Genomic DNA, 16,186 nt, shown 5'->3' with positions numbered 1-16,186 from the left:
AAATTAAACCTCATGTACGTGGTGAGTCATCTCCCTCGTTCCCTCACAGTGTGGTGACCGGGAACATTCAGCACAGAAATCTCTTTCTCAGTCCATTTTTATATTTGCTGTGCAGTTTGCCTTTCCGCAAGCTGGAATGCCAGAAAGTAAAGCATTAATGCAATCTCTCTGTAAGAAAAGACTGAATTCTGGAAAGGACCTTAAGGTGGTAGAAATCTGAATTTACCACGTCAGAGGAATAGATGATTGTTTCCCTTTAAAAATCAGAACACCAAGGCTCTTAACTATTTATAGTTGATGACTGAATATCAGAGCCACCAAAGGAAGAGGAGAATGAGGTAACAGATTTAAGATAGTGTCAGGAACCAACAATTCATAGCTCAATTTTTGTAGCAATTAATATTTAAAAAGCCTTGGACATCTGTGCCCCTATATTTAAGACAAGCTGATCAAATAGTGGAAGCAGAGGAAATTATCTTCATGTGAATCACATAAAAAAGCAAAGTTGGATAATTAAATCCAAAAAAGGAAACAAAGGCTAAAGATTAATGGTGCCTGGGGAAAGAATGGCAAGAGAGGCAAACTGCACACAATTAGATGACCATGATCACTTCCACACAAGTGCTATTCCTGCTAAGCCTATATCATAACGTTCCAAATGACCAGTGGTATCAAATGCTATGGAACTATGCAGCAATACATGAGCCAATAAGACCATCACCAGTGCATAGGAAGAACCCATTCACCATGTTAACCAACGCTGTTCCAGCAGTTGAAAACCCAGCTTGCAAGCCTCTAATAAACTGTTCTGAGGAAGCTGATTAAACAGTTGTTTGATTGCACCCTCTTCAAACACTTTAGTAGGAAAGCATAAATAGGAAAAAGACAGATAAGTTGCTGGACAGTAAAATATGGCTCTGTTAAGAAGAGGGCTGTAATGGGATTTAACCATTTTAATATGATTGGAACAAGACACAATAATAATCTCTTTAAGACGTGGGAAGTGTTCCCAAATGTGCTAATCAAGTGTTCACTGGACACATTGTTGGAGAATGTAAATAAGTCAGGGATCAAGATCTTTGAGTTCTCCCACTGTGCAGTACGGAGGAGCAAAATGCCCAAAAATCCATAATGTATCTGTGTAGAAGGGAAAATTGACTACATGGGATGTTCCTACCCACCCTTTCCCTTCCACTCTCCCTTCCCTCCCCACAACATTTCTGACCTCTGGAAAAAGCCCTTGTGTCTCATCCTCATTTATGTGAGAAAAGAGGCATGGCCAGGGCAAAAAGAGGATCATTCTTCCTCAGAAGCACTGCAGAAGAAATACAGTAAGCATACAGGTTAATGTTGCTTGAAGCAGAAGACTGGAAATTAGTATGAACATTTAGGGCTCAAATGAGAAGTCAGTGAGAGCTAAGGGCACTCAGCGCCAGGCAGGAGTTGCTCAGCATGAACTCACATCCCTGCAAGTGCTCTCTACTGAAAAAACCACCATGCTGGGGACTCATTGCAACACAAGAGCTCATGTTTGAGGAAACAAGAAGCAAAAATGCTTCTCCTTGAAGAGTGATTCACTAGTAAAGTGGGTTACTCTTTAGACTTAAGCTGCTTCCTAGAAGAATCCAGATTCAACCTGTTCCCACTGGTTAATTATTACATAACAAAGGGACACTGACAATTTAAAACTCACAGTTCAGTAAGAAAATGATTTACCTGCTGTAAAGTAACTGCAAGTAATATCTAAGATTACTATAAGGGAAAGAAATGAGGGGAAAATATGTTTTCTCTGTTTTTTTCCTATCTGCTTAGTATGTATTAAACAGCACTGTTGCCTATAGTCAGTTGCATTGTTTGCCTTATGTAGCGAGTTAGGCCTCAATCCTGCAAGCACTTGCATATGCTTAATTTTATACCACACATTGCAAGATCAGGGTCAGTTTTCCATGTTGTTTTTATGGATCATTAACACAGCAATAAGAAAGAGAAAGTCACTGGAAAAAAATTCGGAAAGAGTGTTTGTAAAATTACAAAATTTCACAGCATGATTGTGAGGCAGTTGTAGTTAATGAAAATAATTCTCACTCATTTTTTTTAAACTAACTGATTTCAAGGTGCTGTTAGTGAATGCAAAGCTTCTGCATTTGTCATAATAAGCTTTGTTACCACAAAGGGGAGCAAAATCAATATGTATATTGTTCTCACTGTCTGAAGTGGGACCTTCAAAGATGTTTTTATATGACAAAATAAATTTATGGAAATCAAGATACATTTATGGAAACTTAAGTAAAGTAGAAGAAAGTCAAGAGTGATAAGCATGCACAAGTATTTAAATTAATACCAATAGATTAAAGCAGGGGTTCTCAAACTTCATTGCACCGCGACCCCCTTCTGACAATAAAAATTACAACACAACCCCAGGGGGGGATTGAAGTCTGAGCCACCGCAGCCCCACCGCCCCAGGTGTCGGGGGCAAAGCCCCAGCCTAGCCATCCTGGGCTGGGGGGCCTGTAACCTGAGCCTTGCCATCTACGACGAAAGCCCTTGGTCTTTGGCTTCAGCCACGGGCAGTGGGGCTTGGGCTTCGACTTCAGCCCTAAGCCCCAGCAGGTCTAAACCAGCCTTGGTGAACCCATTAAAACAGGGTCTTGACCCACTTGGGGCCCTGACCCACAGTTTGAGAGCCACTGGATTAGTGTAACAATAGATCACACATACCTAATTGCTGTTCTGGGTTTTTGTCCCTGAACTGAAGTGATTCTGAAGAATGTTGTTAAAACTGTTTCACAGATAACGAACAAAAATATTTTTAAAAGCCAAACACCAATTTTTATAGGCCCACATTAAGGGACACATATGTATGTAACCAAAGGGTTATGCTGTTTCTGGGCAAAGAAAGCTCATTCCAAGCACCTGTGGCCCACAGCAATTCAAATCCCATACAAATGCCCACTTATGTGACAGCTGCCATCTTGGCCAACATCAGAGATTGAACTGGGGACTGGCAAAGCTAAAGGTGTAAATCTATATGGATTGAGCTAAGTAGCTGTATCCTATTATGAATAATTACTATTCACTCATAAAAGTACTTTCATTTGCATATGTGCCCAGTTTTGCTTGGTGAGCTAGACTGATACATCATAATTATTATTCTCCCCATTTTGGGTCATATTCTTCCCATGAATACCTCATACAATTCCTATTGTCTTCTATAGCTGTGGTTCTCAACCTTTTTTCATTTGAAACGGAGGTGCGGACCCCTCTAGAAATCTGCAGACCCCCCCCCAGGGGTCTGTGAACCACACATTGAGAACCACTGTTCTATAAGAACCATGTGCTTTTATCCAGTCTGTCCCCTATGAATGTATCTGCTTCCTGCAGATTGACTGACAAATCTCTATTATTAATCTGTAATGCATGAGATCAAACCATGATCAGACCTAGGACAAAATCATAATCTGCATTTTCATATTTAAAGACTTTTGTTGTTCTATGTAGGAGTCACTATACAAGCCCTTTCTACAGTTCCTGTAATGTTCAACTATTGGGTAAGTCCTCGCAAGCAAATTTTGTAAGTTATAGATACTATAAAATTCAAAACAATGAAATCCATGCTGCCTGTGAATTGAGCAGTTCAGCCAGTTACCAGAATAATATAGCAAAGCTTCTCTGGCAATAGAAGAGAGGCCAGCAGAGTAACATGGCAAAGCTGCTCTGGCAATAGAAGAGAGGCCAGCAGAGTAACATGGCAAAGCTGCTCCAACAGGAGCTGGACTCTGCAAAGCTGCACTGGAGAACATTTAATACAAATGGGTGAGACAGCAACAGGAACTTCGGAAGAGCAACAGGAAGCAGGGAGAGTGCCTTTACAGAGCATGAATCTAGGACTGGAGTGTATGATATAAAGAAAAAACAGGCAAGTTCTGATTCTTTGGGTTGTAAGTTTATCAAATAGATGTTTTCCCATAAAAACAAAATTTCAAAAATTGCCACAGGAAAATCCACCTTCTTTGTACTGGGGTGAGGAAGAATTCATTTCCTTCATGCACAGCACTGCAGAATTAACCATTTATGAGGGATTTCTACCTTCCTCTGAAGCATCTAGTAGGAGAGTAGAACTAATGAGCCATTTGTCCAGTCTGCTTTGTCAAATCATGTTTGGATGTAAATCATGAAGAATCTGATTTGCCCATAGGAGGCTATCTGGGCAATTTCCGTCTTATTGACATTGGAATGTGTAGATGAAGTATTACAAATATGCTTTAATAGAATAGATACATTTACAAAAAAAATTCTCTTTCTTTTAAATATCACACTCCCAATACGGGAACGCTATTGGTGCAGGAAGCTCTGAGTCTGAAATTACACCTTCCACTTAGCAGCACAACTAGATTTGCAGAATAGATTCACACTTATTTCAAATGCATCAAACAAACAAACAAAAAAGTTTCTAAAAGGTTGATCCTAGAAACAGTGGGATAGATTCATCCCAGGTGTAGCACCCATTGACTCCAACAATTTAACATCAATGCAGTTACATCAGGAATTCACTTGGCCCATTTCCTATATGTATCCAGTACTTCACAGTAATCATGTTGAATGATAATACATAAAAATTCATTTACAGATGTCCTACATAAAAAAATATTACAGCATAGCCCATAAATTAACTGTACACCTCTAGTACTTTGTGTAGGATGACATTTCCCATATTGTATATTGAAATAAATATTTGTTTGGTTTTTGTTTTCTCCTTGAACACACCCTAGGAAAAAATAGGGAACCAAATAATTTGTATAATATAGTTCTCCCTGGATGTCATGGCTGCCATATTAGAAATAGCACTAAGAACTTTTAAATTTTACAAATCTTTTGTTCATGTTTACTCTGTAAAATTCATCATGTTCCAATGTCACACATTTCCACTGCCCTCCACTCCATTCTTCCATCTTCCCAACTCCAGCAATAAAATGGTTAAAAAGAAAGATGTAAAGTTTTGATCTGGATCCCAAAGACTTTAAATTATGGAGTAGTCAAATCTAAGGGGTTCGTTTGGTCCATTTTAGAGAAAAAGGCCAGAGGCAAAATTCACATTTGGGTATGGATCCAAGTTCCACCCCACACAAAATTTGAAGGGCTCTGGAATTTTACTTAACACTCATTTCTAACTAAAAACCTAAGGGAATGCCTATGGAAAATACAGATCAAGTACACACTTCCTTTTTTACTTGGACTGTTTGGCATTTACCTCTTGGTAAACAATGTAACCCAAAGGGTACATACTGAGATCAGTAATTTTAAGTGTGAGCAATATGTCCATTATAATTCCACCAGAAGAGCCTTTACAATTCCTCACCACGGGAGGTCTTCCACACCAGTTATTTCATTTTTGTACTGCATCAGTAACATTATTTGGACACTAGACCAACTCTATGGTCAAACCTGTGCAGAGGTAAATAAATAGAATTGAAATCAGGGGTGAGAGAACTTGCTTTGCCAAGGATTCACTTGAAACTCCTGGCTTCTATATTTACAAGAGAATTCTCAATGTTTGAGCAGAGCTGTGCTCAAACCAGATCCCCAGATACAAACTTCCTCCGTTGAGATCTGGACTCAAAGTTTGTGGTCTAGGTCTGGTTTATGGAGTGCATTTTATCTTACATTCTCCTGTTTGCTGCTTTTCTTCTGGTGCCCCATTCTGCCCTCTCAAAATGTAAGTTACAATCATTTTACATTCCCACTGAATGCCAAACTGGGGCAAATTTAGACTTATGCTATGTGTATAAATTGGTAAGAAAATAGATGTAACTCACTTCACCATTTACATGACCACTTGGTCCTGCCCAGAAATTCAGCTCGAAGATACAACTGCTTACACCAGGTTTCTATTTGCCTTCTGACAGGCATATGAGTGCTATAAGAGATTCTCTAAAACATCCTGAGAGCCTCAACAAATGAAGCCAGATTCTTCCTTGCCTTATATGCCCCAGAGAGGTAGGAGGAAAAGCAACTAACGCATGTGTATGCAAGATAAAGTAAACCCAACTCATCAGTCCTTCCCCTAGGATTTCAAACAGGGCACAATTTGGCCTAAAGGCCTTACACCTATTCAAAATGACTAGTGGTGAAGCAAAAGCCTTGGTTTAAGTCTTCTCCTTGTATTGTTTGCTGTGACATTTTTCCTTAGTGATAATGTGCATGCAATCCTTTGGGTTTCTTCCAACATCTGTCAAGGTGATAAAATTTGGGAACTACACTTTAATTTACTCTTCTTCTTAATATCATACCAGGCCAAACCTGAGGATACTTCAGATCTGTGCCAATTATTAAATAATGACTTAGCTGCTACAGTAAAAAAGTACCCCAAGAGGTTTATCGGCCTTGGCACATTACCTATGCAAGCACCAGACCTGGCTGTGAAGGAAATGTATCGCTGTGTGAATGAGCTTGGTTTTCCTGGAGTACAGATAGGATCTCATATCAACGAATGGGATCTGAATGCCACAGAACTGTTTTCTGTCTATGCTGTGAGTAGACATTTCCTAGTTTATCCCAAAGAATGTTGTGATATGAAATTCTAACTAAACAAAAGGCATTGGGAAAAATTCAGCTGTCAATTACACTAGTATAAATCCAAATATTTCAAGGGAAATAATCTAAATTTACAGTAGTATATCAGAGAGCTGGATTTGGTCCAGAAAATCTGTTTAATGTAGCTTATTTTCTTTATGCAATGAATGATCATTTACAAGAGACACTCATAAATTTGCTCTAATGACTGGGGGAGACAGCTAATATTGAATGTTATTAATTTGCAAATAAACTAACATAATGAATGTTAAAAAGAAAGGATAATACATTTCAAAGGTACTTTGTTAATATGGTGTCTCATCTAGCCCTACTAAAGTCAATGGGAGCTTTTACCATTTGTTTCAACGGACACAGGGTCAAGCCTATAGATCCAATTGAGCACTCATGGCTGGATCCCATACTCTGTACTCACCTAAGAATATCAGTGAAGTCAATGGGATTGTGAGTGTGCAAGGACTGCAGAATTGGGCCTTTATTCAAGCAGATTCCCAATGATGCTCTTTGAAGCTATGCATGAGTAAGGCATGCTGATAAGTAGCTATATGATCGGTTTAGCTTTAATTATGTATGGTAATTCATCATGAGATACCAGCAAATGTTCTGGAGCATATTTTGTAAAATACATAATGAAATATTAGTCATTGAGACCTCACTGTAGGTCTCGATCCACTATTGCTGGAAAATTAGGAGAGTTGCCACTCTTTTGGTTTGTGAATGATTAGTAAAGTTTGAGTTAGTCCTATGTTTATTTTTGTGTCCAAGTAGAATTAAATGGTGAACAGTTTAAGGCTAGGAGTTTCAAAGTGACCAAAGGGAGTTAGGCATCAAATGTCAATGAGATTTGGGCACTTAGCACAAACAGCTATTTGGAAAATCTGAGCCTCAGTCATTTAATTTTTTTAATGTATCTAAGATATTTCTTAGGTAGCAAGGGCCTGATCTAAAGCCAACTGAAGTATTTGAAAAGACCGTAATTGACTTCTATGGCTTTTGGATCAGGCCATGATAACCTTGGAATTTAAGTGCCACACAGAATTGAGTAAACATCACCAAACATTTCAAATTGAGTTTATAGATTACAAACTGAGTTTATAGATTATACAGTTTTTAAAACAGCGTGAAGTCCAGATGGGCTCCATCATTTGTCTAAATTCCTGGATTTAATCAGTGTACATTCTGTATCTGATCCACATGTTATTATAACTGTCATCTTGAAACTGATTCATGGAGGTTATTTTTCAAAACTCTTAATTTTCTTGAGAATTGTTAGTGCAGCATCTTGATGGCTTGTTTGGTTTTGCGGTCACACACAGTCTGTTATCAATCTCTACTTTATGGGGATGCTTATATCCATCAGTATATGTTGGAACATATACAGAAAGTTACCTCCCACAGTAATTAGCACCACATGCAGAAACACCCTTGGAAAGTAAAGATGATGAAGAAAAGCTACATTTGACCCTGTAATCGTTCATCAAGCCACTTACTGAGCTACAAATTTTTATTTACGAATATAATCCTGATCCTTATGGCAACAGTTACTATTCATGAGCCTGCATTCATTGTACTAATCATGAGCTTCCATTTATTCACAAATTTTAGCTTTATCTACTTTGTAAGACTAGTTAACCACTCACTAATTGTTCAACCCTGTGATTATATTTCCTTACAAGAAACATAGGTCCAGACATACATGTGACAAAATAGAATTATTAAAATCCCTATTAAGCACAGGAGTAGACCTGACTACTCATGTTTAATATTAAGCATGTGCCTAATTCACTCAATCAGGGCCCGTAACCTGTACAATTCCTCTGTTTTCTTTTCTGAAATTATCAACAGTTGAAATCCCAGTGTTCAAGGTTTGTGTACTGCTTAGGTTTGTTTGTTTGTTTGTTTGTTTGTTTGTTTACAAAGAAATTCTCTTTAACTCTATATTGTATAGAGGAACTATTCAAATACTAAAAAGAAAGGGGAGGGAAGTTAAGATCAACTTATAACAAAATAAAGATTAATTTATGGGCACTACTCACCACAACTATGTCTAACCTACTATATCATTTACATGTGTGTTAAATTATGTAATTAATACATTAATATTATTTTATCACATACCTAATAAATAAACTGCACAGCGTGCACACATATTCATTGGCAAGAGTTTGTGTTGATGGCAAGCTATTCAGGTCGTCCTTGCCAATAAAAGCTTTAAACCACACCACAATATCATGTAACTTGCTGTGCTCCATATTTAATAGAAAACAAATATTTCAGAAATATACAGCCTTTAAAAAAATCTTGGTACTATTTGTGTATCAATCCACATGTAACGTCAGACTCTCTTAACACCACGGGTCCAACTGTAAATTTTTTAAATCTCTAAAAATTATCCAAATTAGTTTTTCTGACACGGTAAAGCTGCAATTTAAAGATCTCCAATCTTGTAAGCTACTTAGGCTAAAGATAAGAATTGTATCCTACTGGAAAAGAGGGAATTCCAGGCTTTCTAATAAGTGAAGTCCATTATTCCTGCACAAAGTCTTGGAATGTTAAATGTAGTCCCAGTGGAGACGGGTTAGTGGGAAGAATGGAGCTTGATTTGTAGCCCTCCAGATTGGATAGAAACAGTTCTAAACATGAATCCATGCAGTGGAACAGGTACACTTCCCACGGTAACAAATGTTCCCAAACACAGCAGACTTCTGTTCTAAAGGCACCTCTATCCAGTGCTCTGAGAAGTCACCCCTATGTGTTAAATACAATCAGGCAGAATGTTAGTTTGCACTTATTTTAACTTTGCAGTAAGACACAGATACAAATAATGTGATAAGTACTTTTGTACCAAACAATTAAATCTGAAGAACGCTTTTACTTAAATGACAAAATGTTGTTGTAAGGGCCCAATCCTGCAGCCCTCAAGGAAAATTTTGAATCCGAGTAAGGACTGCAGTAAGGATCAGAGCAGCAGGGGTAAATAGCACCATCTTCATGGGTGCAGGATGTCTTTCTAGGGGCTTGTCTTAACTAGAAAAATTACACCGAGTCAGAACATGACCTAGAAGTCAACTAACATGATGTCGAGCACAACTTTGCAGGCAGTGTAGATGCAAGCAGTCGTGTTCAACCCCACGTCAGCTGGTCAGTGTTCGTTAACTTGAGATTGTGCTCTAATTCAGTGTAGTTCTCTAGCAAAGACAAACCTCATGCTGCTGCTATGGTGGGCTTTGAGGGCACGCTGACTATGTGGATCCACTGGCTCATGCATTCACACACACACAGGGACTGGGAATGGGAAAAGAAGCATAGGAACCAGGGTGCCCTTTAGTTGTAGTAGGGTCATGCCACAGCTTTGAGGGTGGATTCTGTATATGCCAAGCCCATTTACTCAGACGTGGTATAGGGGCTACAACTTGGGCCTAAGTGAGCACCTCCACTTTCTGCCGAATCTTGTAATCCTTTCTATGAATTATTTAAAGCCAAAGCAAAAAAAGGCCTTTTTAACAATACTGCCTGGAGCATACATACATTTTGGAGTTCATTTTGCTGCCGTTATGTCCAGATAATATTTTTTTTCCTTTTCACCAAAGGCAGCTGAATTATTAAACTGTTGTCTGTTTGTGCATCCCTGGGACATGCAGACAAATGGAAGGATGTCCAAGTACTGGCTTCCCTGGCTTGTGGGTGAGTATATAGCTACAGTGCATAATCTTCATTCATTACCTGGCATTATCTGCAACACATGCCAAGGAGACAATTGCAAATGTATAATTGCATGAGAAAAACTACATTACTTTTCTGTCAATCATTTTTAAAATCAGACACTGCCATTAGGTCAACACTGTAAACTTCACTGGCTAAACTTTATATATCTATAATATCTGTATCACTAGAATTTAAGGGGCTTGCAGCAGCCTCTAATGTTCTCTTGCCTCCTAGAGAGCAGATCTCCAGGAACAAATCTTCTGCCTCTGTAACGAGGAGGCTCCCAAAGGGAGCATGATTAGAAGAAAGACAAGTGGAATTAGCAAATGACACACATTAATTCATATAATGCTCTCTGAAACAGGTAGACCAGGAAGGGAATATTTTGAATTTAAGTTCATTTCAGCCATAGCTGAAATAACATGTGCTTGAGGCTCCTTAGAAGTATAGGGGCAATAGGGAATTGTCTCGTTTCTCTGTTTTCCATATCTGTTAGTTAAATTAGAGTTGCAGTCCAGCACAGAGTAACAGCGGGTAAAATTGTGACAGTCCCTGGAAAATTTTAGGCCTGATCCTATTCTTACTTTCTCTGGTTTAGCACTGTGTAACTCAATAGACCTCACTGGAGTTACACACCACTGTGACTGAGAACAGAATCAGGCACTTTAGCCCTCTCTCCACTAGAACATTTTGGAGTTGCAGCCACCACTGCACTTGTGAAACACCTGACTTCCATATATGAAATTTCTAGCAAAGGTGCACAAGTGTTCACAATACCACTGTGCTTGCCTTGGGTTGCACTACATTGGCCATGTCTATACTAGAGCCTTTTGTTAACCCTGGTTCAGATCCAATGTGAGCTCTAGTATGGATGGGCTACCAGCTGCTCACGCTGTTTTTAACACCATAGCAGATAACGTTACTCAGCACAGGTCTATTTGACATGGTGTTAAAAAGAACTGAACGTTGTTATATTTACTTTCTTAATGAGATGCAGTAACCTAAAAACACATTCTCATGGTATTTATGTAGAGCTTTACATCTTCAGAGCACTGCACAAACATTAATTAATCCTGGCAGCTCCCTTCTGAGTGTTATTTTCCCCCTATCACGGGAAAACTAAGGCAGAGAGGTTAAGACCCAAATTTTCAAAGTCTAAAGTTAGGCACATCAGTGACCTGATGTTTTAGAGGTGCTGAGCACCCCCAACATCCACTGACTGGTTTAGGCTCCTAAATTTGGCTTTAGGTGCTTATCTTTAGGCACCCAAGTTTGAAAATTCTGTCCCAAAGGCAGAGAGAGGCAGTGTCAGAGCTGAGATTACAGCTCGGGAGTTCTTAGCTCCTAGTCCTGTTTTCTGACCACAGTTTAAGAACCTTAAATGACTAATAGCATTGAAGAGTCCTGTGGCACCTTATAGACTAACAGATGTATTGGAGCAGGAGCTTTCGTGGGTGAATACCCACTTCGTCAGATGCAACAAGCTCATGCTCCAATATGTCTGTTAGTCTATAAGGTGCCACAGGACTCTTAATCTGGATCTGTAAAAGCAGCAAACACGGCTACCCTTCTGATACTTAATAGCATTGAGTGCTTCTCTAATAAAGTGATGCAGTTTGTCATTTGCACTGTAACTGTTAAGTTTGGCATTAGGTATAGAGGATATTGAGGAAAACATCAAGCTGCAGTGTGATGTCTTATGTTATGAAACTTTTTCTTGTTGTTAGGCATGCCAGGGGAAACAACCATTGCCATTTGCTCCATGATTATGGGAGGAATTTTTGAAATGTTTCCTAAACTGAAAGTTTGCTTTGCCCATGGAGGTAGGTACGGTAGTTTGCCTCAGAAGTGGCTGTTCTTGCTTGGTATTATTGAATGGTTCTGCTGTTTGATTTTGTCTGTTATCAGAGCAAATTCAAGCATTTAATTTTATATTATTTGAAAAACAACACTCAGTAAAAATATAAAAGTTAAAATAAAGACATAGGCCTATCTCAAAGGGGATGATTTAAAAAGGAACAAGCCATTTAAAGGTGATTGTTAAAAGGAACCAGGCCTTGATATTCCTAATGAATCAATTTAGTTCAAATGTTCCAAAATAACTGGGTTTTGTGGTCTCCAGTTTCCAGTGGACTTGAGTCCACATAACAAAACACCACTCCAGCTGTCAGTAATTGGAATCTTTGTTGATAGTCTGAGCAAAGAAGCTAAGGATTGAAAAGTCCTGGATACCAAAGTATCCACTTTTCTCTAGAGATGACCCATGTTGATCAGTATTGATATTTGGGTTTGAACTCACCAGTATGAGCTACTGACCCTTTTGGAAGTCAGTGGGAGTTTTGTATGAGGAAAGATTTGGAGTGAGGCCAGAGTCTGTGGGTTGCTTTTGAAATATGCAGATTGGATAACACAAAATTTATCACAAGCAATGAAAAATGGATCATGCAGCCTTTGTGTAATACTTCTCGGTACCTTCTGCTTTCTGAAAATAAGCTTCTCATTGGCACCTTTAAGAGACTAGTTTTTTGACAAAAAATGTTCACTCAAAACCCAAGCCAGATAAGTCAATGCAGTTTTGAATACAAAAGGTTGCAGAGTCCAGTCCTTGGTGTTTTGATATGTCACTAGGACTCACTATGACCACACAGCAGATTTAACCAAAAGGAGTAATTAAAAGTCACCACAAATTACTTACTCTAGGCAAGACTTTTTAATAGCCCATCTTAATTATGCATTTATGATGAGCTAATAAGAGCAAAATGCTTATGGATGGTGTGGCGAAAAGGAAAAGGTGTAGCCTCTTCAGCATTGTCTGGCAACTTGTTTGGCAAAGAGAACATCAGAAGAGCTGAAGGTGAGTTGTTTATTCAGAATTTCTTTCTTTTGTTCCTTTTCAAATCTGAGCTGAGAGTAAATTGGAAACAAAATCAGAAGCCTGCACCAACTCAGAGATACTCAGGAAGGAGCTGCTCTTGTAAGAGAGAAGAAAGAAAAAGCACACAATAGGAGCAGAGGGAAATACAGAAAAGCTTATACCAATAAAGGAAGCAAACTAAAATGCAGGTGACAGATCACTGTTTGTAGCGATTACAGAAACTTTGCCCACAGGGCTATTCTAAGCTCTCAAATATTATTGTGCTCCAGTGACAAAGGCAGAAATGTCAATGTTGTAGTTACTTTCACTTGTTTGTTTAAAGTGCCATTTTATATCAAGGTTGTTGTTTTTTTTAATAAGGTTAAAAATGGAAAAAAGATAGAAAGCTCTTCTAATTAGAGCTGTGATTTTGCTCTCAGGATTGTGTCTGAAAAAAAGACATGAAGCCATATCTGATATACATAATGAAGCCCTCATGGCTAACTTTGTACCTTTACATTGGATTGCCTGCTGTGTGATACAAAATCTATGACCAGGATAACTTTGCAGTATGGCTCATATTGTCATATGAAATCTGGTGAGCTCTAAAGATGTGCATCTGTTTTCTGGTGTATTGTTGACCTGGCCATTTTTCTGTTTTGACATCCAATGGGAAGCAATTTTCTTTTGAAATTATGTTCCTGAAGAGAGAGACTGGACAGCTGGGGAGGAAATGTGAGGAGAAGGGAACAGAGCGACTTTCGTCTCATGGCAAGAGCTGGCACATGTCACTTGAATAATGGTTGTCAATGAGTATATTATTTTTTGGGGTGTGGGTATTCTCACAAATTCTACCTACACACCAGACCCCGTCCTCTTGAGATGCAAAAGTGAGACATCAAAACAAGATGCCATGCAAGTAGGATTTGCAGATCTTCAGAATCTGATATTCCCTTTTTTTCCTTGAATGTTTTGCTCTATTGTGAAATTGATGATAATATGGATATTTAAATTATTATTGTTCGAGTTTCAGTGTTAACACTCATTGATACGGATAGGGGAACTTCCCAAGGACCAATAGTTTCAGGTTGTCTACCAGCTGAGACAGACATCACTGCTTCAGTTTACATTGGGTTCATATTTCAAAGGTTTTCCTTAAAAGCGTAAGGACTAGAGATCCAGCCTAGCAGGGTCTAGGAAACTGTTCAGTTTGCTTGATATTTGATTGAACTTAAGTGGATAGAAGATGTACAACTGTTTGGCATGTATTTTATGTATGTAATAATCAGATATATCTATTTCTTCCCTCAGTGCATGAAGAATTTACTTGCATTGACCAACAGGGTTCTTACCAATGAAAGCCCAGTAATTCTGTCCATCAAATCTTATAGTGCTTGCATTTATCCCTGTGCCATCACTTAAAATTGCCTCCATCCTCCCACACTACCTATCTCACAACATGTAGCTGACAGGGCTGATAATGTCTTCCAAAGGCGTGTCTATATCAGCCAGAAAACAATGGATGAATTCCTGGCCTCATTAAAGTCAATGGGACCAGGATTTCACCACGCATCTAGCAAAAACTTTTGTGTGCTGGTTCCACTGCCATTATAAAATGGTCTTAAGACTGTACAGTTACTGTGAGCCGGCTGTGAAGGGGCGATCATGAGCAGTGCAGTAAACACTCTCGCTACCCAAAATAAGCTGACAAAATCATCTACAACCCCCAGCCACTGTTGGTCCAATGAGTGTGCTTCCCTGCCCCCTTTTCCCTCTCCCCCCTACTAGTCTCAATCCCTGGTCAGGAACACTATATGCCAATCTTTAGCCATCGATGTGGCTCAATTCTTACAATGTTGGAGCCAAATCTTCTGCTGGAGCAAATTGGAGTTTCTCTATTGACGTTAATGGAATGATGGTTATTTTCACCATTTTATTACATTTTGTGCCTGGGGTTGTTTGTGATTAAGATGTCTTGCTCACTCTTGAGTATTATATGATACTAATTTCTATATAGCTGCACAATAACCTCTCTCTCTGTGTTGATAAATTAACTCTTTTCCTTCCTGATTTTTCAGGTTTTGTAAAGCAAAGAAATAATTTCCACTTTCAATACAATTACCTCCTTGTAGGTGGTGCTTTCCCATATACACTAGGGCGTATTTCCCATGGATTCAGTGTGCGTCCTGATTTGTGTGCAGTGGATAATAAAGTTGATCCAAAGAAATACCTCGGTTCATTTTACACGGATTCACTTGTTCATGATCCTCGGGCCCTAAAGCTGCTAATCGATGTAATAGGAGAGGTGAGTTGGAACATTTCCTAGGATATATGGCTGATATGCCCAGGTAAGTCATACTGCGTTCAGTTCTTTGTTGAAGAACTCGAGTGGGAATCTTATGCTTCAGATATGGACGCAAACAGAAAATTATTTCAGTCCCCTTTTGGCAGCTAGATACTTCCAATCCAAGTGGCTAGTTAGCATCAGTGGTGCAAGTAGATTTTAACTCTTACCAGTACTGTACCGACCCCTGACTCCACCCACCCTCACAAAAGTTCTGTAACTAGAGCCCTGCAGGGATACAAATTTATACCCATGGATGTGGATATCGGCGGAGAGAAATTGATATCTGCTGAACCTCAGAGCTCTCCTGGGAACCACAGCAGTGAAAGGAGCAGAACGTGGGGCCACTATTCCCAGGAGCCAGCAGCCCACGCTAGCAGCTCCTCTGGCATGGCTGTAGCCTCCCCCAGCCCTTCCACACAGCTCAGTCTCCTGTCTGGGGTCTTTACAGCCCCGCCAGAGGATAGGGCTGAGGGCGGGTTTGGGGATGGGACAGCCACACCAGCAGAGCTGCCAGCATGGGGAGTGTCAGCCCCACGTTCTGCTCCTTTTGCCATTGCAGTTCTCAGGAGAGCCCTGTGGTTCAGCAGATACCAATTTTTATCCATGGATATCTGCATCCACAGGTATAAATTTGTATCCAGGTAGGGCTCTACAATTCATTCTTGGAATATTTCTTTCCGGTATAGCATACC

At 39.3% G+C, this 16,186-nt stretch overlaps 1 protein-coding gene across 5 annotated transcripts in view; it reads left to right on the top strand.

Moving 5' to 3' along the window:
- The window catches only part of ACMSD (aminocarboxymuconate semialdehyde decarboxylase), a 92,272-nt gene that overhangs the window by 59,101 nt on the left and 16,985 nt on the right, over nucleotides 1-16,186 (top strand). For 4 of the 5 annotated variants that reach the window (XM_030580877.1, XM_030580875.1, XM_030580874.1 and 1 more), the window contains 5 exons: nucleotides 3,499-3,548; nucleotides 6,291-6,527; nucleotides 10,179-10,272; nucleotides 12,021-12,116; nucleotides 15,280-15,452. In XM_030580877.1, coding sequence (XP_030436737.1) covers nucleotides 3,499-3,548; nucleotides 6,291-6,527; nucleotides 10,179-10,272; nucleotides 12,021-12,116; nucleotides 15,280-15,452 — 650 coding nt within the window. The remainder of the gene's footprint in view (nucleotides 1-3,498; nucleotides 3,549-6,290; nucleotides 6,528-10,178; nucleotides 10,273-12,020; nucleotides 12,117-15,279; nucleotides 15,453-16,186) is intronic. The other variant, XM_030580879.1, reaches the window with a different exon arrangement.

Source organism: Gopherus evgoodei, chromosome 11 (genome assembly GCF_007399415.2).
Source record: "Gopherus evgoodei ecotype Sinaloan lineage chromosome 11, rGopEvg1_v1.p, whole genome shotgun sequence".
NCBI lineage: Eukaryota > Metazoa > Chordata > Testudines > Testudinidae > Gopherus > Gopherus evgoodei.
This window is presented reverse-complemented; position numbering and strand designations above follow the sequence as displayed.